The sequence below is a fragment of the Priapulus caudatus genome, unplaced genomic scaffold (genome assembly GCF_000485595.1).
Source record: "Priapulus caudatus unplaced genomic scaffold, Priapulus_caudatus-5.0.1 Scaffold1190, whole genome shotgun sequence".
NCBI classification, from domain to species: domain Eukaryota; kingdom Metazoa; phylum Priapulida; class Priapulimorpha; order Priapulimorphida; family Priapulidae; genus Priapulus; species Priapulus caudatus.
The window spans coordinates 95,939-103,271 of record NW_014578251.1 but is presented as its reverse complement, the minus strand read 5'-3'; the positions used below and the strand labels follow the sequence as shown (position 1 = coordinate 103,271).

The 7,333-nt window shown below is 44.1% G+C and overlaps 1 protein-coding gene across 1 annotated transcript in view; it reads right to left on the bottom strand.

The window, feature by feature from the left end:
- LOC106815740 (inosine-uridine preferring nucleoside hydrolase-like) overlaps nt 1-3,245 on the bottom strand; it is a 5,545-nt gene extending 2,300 nt beyond the window's left edge. Inside the window, exons 1-4 of the mRNA XM_014820248.1 lie at nt 2,788-3,245; nt 2,418-2,526; nt 1,821-1,997; nt 1,230-1,369 (exon numbers count right to left, since the gene is read on the bottom strand). Coding sequence (XP_014675734.1) covers nt 1,230-1,369; nt 1,821-1,997; nt 2,418-2,526; nt 2,788-3,042 — 681 coding nt within the window. The 5' untranslated portion in view covers nt 3,043-3,245. The remainder of the gene's footprint in view (nt 1-1,229; nt 1,370-1,820; nt 1,998-2,417; nt 2,527-2,787) is intronic.
- Between the last annotated feature and the right edge of the window lie 4,088 nt (nt 3,246-7,333).

Below are 7,333 nucleotides of genomic sequence, written 5' to 3'. Positions count from 1 at the left end.
TACATTTTCAAAATTTTCTTGGGGGAGGAAATCCCCACCATACCCCCCGCTTGTTTTCACCCTCCCCTTCCTTGGAATCCTAGATCCTGCGACTGAACAGTTATCACCAATATCTTGGGAGGCAGATAACAAAGAACCAAAACTGTCGGCCTTTTTGCATGCGTGCCCAAAAACAAAGATTGCAGAGCTGAAAGCAAGGTGGGGAGGAGCGTAGGGTGTTTGGACGAGGGAGGCGGAGGAACGGCATTAAAATTATCCAAGTCAATCGCACTATTTTTGCGCAGTTCACTGTTTTTGGCCCCCCCCCTGTTAACAAATCCTGGCTACGCCACTGCACGCACGCACGCACGCACGCACGCACGAACGCACGCACGCACGCACCCCCCCCCACATATATATATATACAGCGTAGCCCCGTTATAACGCGATAGTTGGGGTCCATAAAATGTCATCGCGAAAAAAGCGGGGTCGCACTAAATCGGGGTTATATATACTTGGCTATATAAGAGCAGAAAAGGGGGTCCAACAACTCATCGCGTTATATCCGAATTCGCGTTAAATCGGGGCGCGAAAAATCGGGGTTCCACTGTATATATACAACAATTGTGGCATCCCGGCCGGGTAGAGAAATTTTTTTTCCCACGAGAGTTCCGGACCCACCATAGATAGTGTTTTGTAATAATTATATGGTTTGTATATATATGGTTGGATTATAGTTATTAGTTATTAGTTATGGTTATAGTTATTAGTGCTAGGGTTCGGGTTCGGGTTCGGTATAGTGGGTATTCATTTTACATTGTTGCTTCGAGGAAGTCGAGTGAATGGAGTGCGCTGATTGGCTGTGGTCCGGAACTCTCGTGGGAAAAAAAAATTCGCGGCCGGGTACGCTGATTGAACTCAGCCGTCCGGTATAGCCGGACCACGTTCGGCCCGTCGACATAATCTAACATGACATTTAAAGTGATTTTCGCTCTTGCCATGCGTGTTCGGCCGGGCGTGGGGGCCAGGCCTGCAAGCGCATACGGGAACCAGCTACAGTGCTATCGTAAAGATATTCGCACTCTATATAATATCAAGAGCTAATAATACCTCTTTTATTAGCTCTTGATAATATGTGTATAGCATTTGTGAGTGCAGATACTTTCATGGCATATTCCCCAGCCGAAAGCAGTGAATGACGCTAATGAAGTCTATATCATACGATAGAAATCTAGACTGGTGACACGTACCCACGGCACCCAACTGTTCTGGCAGACCTCCCAGCCGATTAGCGTTATGGGACACTGGAACCCATCTAGGACGATGAAGGCAGCCTCAGGATCCGATAAAAAATTGTACTCTGCAGCCAGCCCTTTGACGTTACCATGACCTGGTACAAGAAACATGTATGCGATTATATATGTGACCTCATATGTGCAGGGCCGTAGCCAGAGGTAAATTTTGTAGGAGGCAAATGTTGTGAGTTAAAGAACAAGGCGCGAAGCGAGCTAATAGGGCGTGGGGAAATGTTGTGAAAAAATTTGGAGAAATTTTGTAGGAGGCATTTGCCTCCTATTGCCTAATGGTAGCTACGGCCCTGCATATGTGAGCATATGTGAGCATATGTGAGCCCTAACCCGACCAGGCTGTGTGACTAACCCTAGCAATACCGTTTCCTGGAGCTAATGTGAGCCCATGACCTCATATGGGGCCATATATGTGATATCATACACAATATGTGCTGTGTCAATCGGTACCCGTAACAGATAATAACTGATATTGCGGGAGTTAATGGGGGAAGGAATAATCCGAGGTATATAGATTGGTACGTGGAGGCCTACCTTCTGTGTTACCGCCCATGATAATCAACCGCTTCAGTTTGCTGCTGAACGTGGTGTCGATCTTATGCGCGAGAGCAACATTGGTGAGCGGCGCCAATGCAACCAACGTGATCTCATTTGGATGCTCTGTGACCAGCCTGATGAGAGCATGGATAGCATGTTCTTTCTTGATCAAATCTGCACGAGAGATATTACAGATTAGATCGACTTTTATCGGGCTGCACGCACAGGAAAATAATTGAAATCTACAATGCCAAAAAGACAATAAACAATATGGCGACCCCTGACTTCACCACGAAACCCAAAGCCTCAGTGACGGCTCCAGGATTTCTATATATAAAAGGAAGATTATATAAGATTAGAAGTAGAAATCTGATTGGAAGAATGAGCTAGGGGATTTTGTCAACGCTGCATTTGGTGATCAATTAGCGCATTATTCTTATTTGTTATTTGATGTGGCATTGAAAGTGGGGTTGAAGGCTAATTAAGATTATGGTGAGCAAGGTGGAACCACCCCAAAGCCACAACCTAGCACCGCCACTATAAAGTTTTAAGGAAAGGTAAAGAAAAGCCGTATAAAACCAACTGTAATCTTACTGATATCAACTGATTCAGGGTTTTCCAGTCCACCATGTCCGTCCGATCCATGTGGACTTTCTGTTGGTGTGCCAATAATGGGTTCATGACAGCCTCTGTACACAGGAACCTACCACAGAGTAAAAGAGCACGCGTTTTCTTGATCATGTGCAGCCATACTCTGTGTTAACCGCCTTTATTTAATTACTTACACTTTACAGAAAGTTAATAGTATAATTTATTACGATTTTGCATCCCCGTTTGGCACTGCGTGCAATCGTGAAAGTTTGCCAAATCACAAACTACATATCAATTAGATGGAGCCAGCCATTTTCGTCGTAATGCAATGCACGCCTTAATTAAAAAAAAGAAAGTCACAAATTGTACTCACATCAAGCCTATCACAGACTTTCAGTACTCTCAGCGTATTTAAGCAGACATTATCCAGGCTAGTGTTCCCTGCAACACAAGTGATAGCAAGAAGGTGACATGTTGTGGGTTGTGACAGAGCTAGCATGATGGCCTGGGCATCATCTACACCAGTGTCAACGTCAAGGATAAATAACTGCTTGTCCGTAGACGCCATGATGATGACAGGACTGAATCGTTTTCGGGCTGAATGGCAGCAAAGGCCCACTACTGGCATATATAGGAGGCATTCAACAGTATCTTCAGGATCTTCCGCCAGTTCAATTGTTCACTTTCTGCACTATTTCGTCTCTGGAAAAAGCCTTTTTCTGAATTCGACTGAGTGGCAGCAAGTTGTCAGCGATTATTTGATCTAAAGTTTTTGATCGGCAATTTATTTTTGTTTTGTTTTCCTATTTAATGATATTAGAGGGGTTGGGTTAGTCGCGAACGTGGCATTCACGAAAGATATATTTTATATTGCCCACAGACGCTGCCATTTTGTAGGCTCCTTTTATAAGTGCCGGCATACTTCTCAGCTCCTGCATATTGTATCCTTCATACCCCTTCATATTCCATATATATATATAGACAGATATATACTGTATACAGCGTATAGTCTCTATCTACTGAGGATTGATGACAATTTATCAGTGTAAACTCGGTTGCTAGTGATGCCTGTCGCACATTATAGTAAGGTATGAAAGGGAGATGCAAAATGCAGACGCGAAAGTTCATTACGTACCTAGGTACCTTTCCCCGTAGCGGGCGTTTACTCACTCTATTCATCAGCATATAAATCAAAGTGAGACTGTGTGAAGCTGCTTCCCATATGTGATCGCAGTCCACAGTGTTAAAATTCATAAATGCATAATTAAATAAACAAACAAATAAATAAATAGATAATTAAATAAATAAATAAACGCGCATACACGTGCAAATGCAGGGTGAAAATATTTATTTGATTTTCCGCCGCGAGATGGCAGGCACTCGGCACAAATTCGTCTGCTTCGCTTGCGCCGCAGGAAATCGACAAGAAAGCGAAATTCCACGGATAATTTTTTCTCTAAAGTGCTATAAGTGATGTTATCGCGTACCGTAGTATACGATGTATACACCTCTACGTACGAATCTATCGATAGACACTTTTTAGATGTTCAACGCCGCAGAAACACTACGATACAGACCTACTGAAGGCCTAGCCACAAGTTCCCTTCTCGCTTAACACTACGTTGGCAAGAGGTGCTACGACGTGCTACAGGTCCTACGACGTGTAACAGTCGGAGAGCCTGGTCGGTTTATTGAAGGCCCTGTGAAGTACGAGAATTCCGAGAGATCGAGAGAGTAGAGAGACACACGTCACACAGAGAGTCAGACCTATTAAAAGTAAGTCTGTTCAAGTATTTTTCTTTTGTCGATGACGTTTCGCACTCGTTTTCACGCGGCATCGCCTCTGCCATGTAGCGACGCTCCGCTACAGCTCATTAATTAGGCACATTGCCGAGCGGAAAGAGAGCAGGCAACAGCCGGTAGCAAGTGCGACAGGTGGCGTAGGTGTCGAACGGTGACTAGAGTCAATGGTCACTTAAGAGAAAGAGAGCGGGGTACGTGACACGCGACACTATGGGATGCGGCCCTCGCTAGCCAGGGGTCGGCAGAATAGGAACCTGGACAACCCAAGAGGTGACAGGATAATGCCCGGATGAAGGGCACAGGGATCGCCGGTGTATATAAGGCGAGCGGCACTCGGACACGGGGGAGTGGACTTGCTCTATCCCCGTGTCATTCCCTGTCATCGTTGTATTCGTACGCTACGTGTTTGTATTACCTTGTAATGTCGAACAATACAGTCGCTTGTGGTACGTTACCTCTCTAGTTGGTGTTTACTTTATGTCTAGCGCATCCTGTACTCTTATCTAACCTACCTCACCTACCACACCTAAGTAGCCGCACTTACGCGCTACATATATATATCGGGGCACATTGTGTGGCGCTAATGAGTTGAGAAATTAAAACATTCCGACACCTGGGCCCCGCTAAACGCAGTCTGCTATCAACAAAGGGGAGCGTTCGCCGCTTAAGTGCTCCCGTTAGGTCGTCGACAGAGCATCGAGGGAGAGCGGGGTGGGGTGGGGAAGTGGCAATTAGCGACATTACACTAATAACACCTCGATAAATAGGGATAAGATACTCGATAAATAACGGACTAGATACATAGTTGTTTGGACTAGATTATACATAGTTATATTTCTATGTTTATGTGCCGTACGTACAGACCTTTTACGTAGTCTTATTTCGCTATATTCCATACTCGTCGAACCAAAATGATGATATATACTATAGGAGTCTAGAAGTATACGCACACAACGTGTGATTATTGTAGAGTATTGGTTCTGAGAACAACATATATACATTGTTCGCAGCAATATATACAATGTATATATGTCATGTATACATTATTCCATAGATATATACAACATATATACAACATATATACAACATGTTGTATATATCTATGATTATTCTAAGCATTGGTCAAAGTGTTAGAGGCTGCTTTTGATGGATATAAGCTATTTTGTAATTAAAGGTGATTGGATGTAAGCTGTTTTGCAAACTATAGTTGATTTATGATGCGTCTGTTAAGCAGGATGTAAGCTGGTAATTTTTCACTTGAAGGTGTCCACTGTGACAAAGTTTTTGCTATTACCGTCTCTAAATACTGCTATAATATGATAATATATACTAATATATACTATGTATATTGCGCATTGTAACGGATAGGCATTTCGAGCGTAGTAGAGTCTACGACTATTGTGCTGTGATCGATGACGAAGCTTGGAATATCGAGCGCACGCACAGATTGTTGCCTGACCTTCCCGCCATTGAAAGCATTAAAATAGTTGACAAGAAACTGGGTGATGGTATTTTTGGGTGTTCGCTGATCGGTCGCCGCGTCCCTTTCGCGGGACCCGCACCCGATTAAATGCGGTAACAACGAGAAAGGAAATCACTTCGGCGTCGAGTTGTTTTTTCATGCCCTCCTATTTTCCTGTTTAGAGGCTGCTTTTGTCTCCGTGCTTATCGATGGGTATGCTGCCGACAACAGTCAGTTGTTCGTTTTCCCGCCGACCTCCCGTCACGTCTCGTCCTTACAGTCGACTGCAGAGTTTTTTTTAGCACCTCTATACAGACTTTAGCAGATATCCCCCTCGCCAAAATTGTGAATNTGATTATACCATGCACGCGTGCCGTGGGCCCGCCTGGCTCTAGTTTGAACGTACTAGATCGGCCGAACAAACTTATCATGGCAGTCAACGGTGACCGACGTCCGTGCGCCATTTTCATGTACATTAGCATAGGCGGAAATCGTGGCGCAATGCTGCGAGCGAAGTGAATATTGCAGATTGTATTTAATCTTACACTTGTGATGTGGATTCGTCTGGTTCCAGATTGAACGTATGATTTCGGCCGAAGAAAATTTTCTTTGCAATCAACGGCGACCGACGTCCGTGCGCCATTTTTATGCTCATTAGCATAGGTGGAAACCCAGGGCGTGGTGCTGCGAGCAAAGTGAATATTATAGATCGGATTTTACCATGCACCCGTGGTACGTTCGCACATGCGCAGTAACAAAGTCAATAACTGATATTTTTATTCAAAAACGTGTTTAAAACTGGAGCGGGGGTACCCGTGTGCAGATTTATAGGATAAATGTCTATTGCTATGGCGCTTGTAAAGGATCGTACGACGCCCTAGCTTGCAGGGTAACCCGGACATGTTTCTGGCAGAATTCTCTCAGAAACATGGACGTGTATATATTCGCCGAACAACTCGTCATTTAACAGATACTGGGGCATTATGCAACCCAGGATATGGCCGTCCGCCACATTAGCAAATATTATAGGATTTTATCTGTGGTCCACAGGCTAAAATGCGGCTTCGCGCATGCGCAGTAATTCACAAAATAACGGATATGTTGATTCACAAACGTGTTTAAACTGGAGTTGGGGTACCTGTGTGTAGATTTATGAGATAAAACTATAATGCTATGGCTCAGGTCAAAGATGGTACGACGCCCTAGCTTGCACGATACCACGGACATAGTGTTTCTGGCAGCATTCTCTCAGATATATGTACGTGTATATATTTGCAAGAAAACTCGTCATTTTAACAGATACTGGGCATATGCAACCCAGGATATGACCGCCTGCCACATAAAATATTCTAAATTTTACATTTGTTGCACAGACTAAAATGCGGGTCCGCGCATGCCCAGTAACTCACGAAATAACCGATATGTTTATTCAAAAACGTGTTTAAACTGCAGCGGGGTTACCCTTGTGTAGATTTATAGCATGAAAGTCTATTTCTATGGCTCTTGTAAAAGATGGTACGACGCCCTAGCTTTCACGGTTACATGTTTCTGGCAGCATGCTCTCAGATACATGTACGTGTATATATTCGACGGAAAACTCGTCATTTTAACAGATACTGGGCATACGCAACCCAGGATATGACCGCCTGCCACA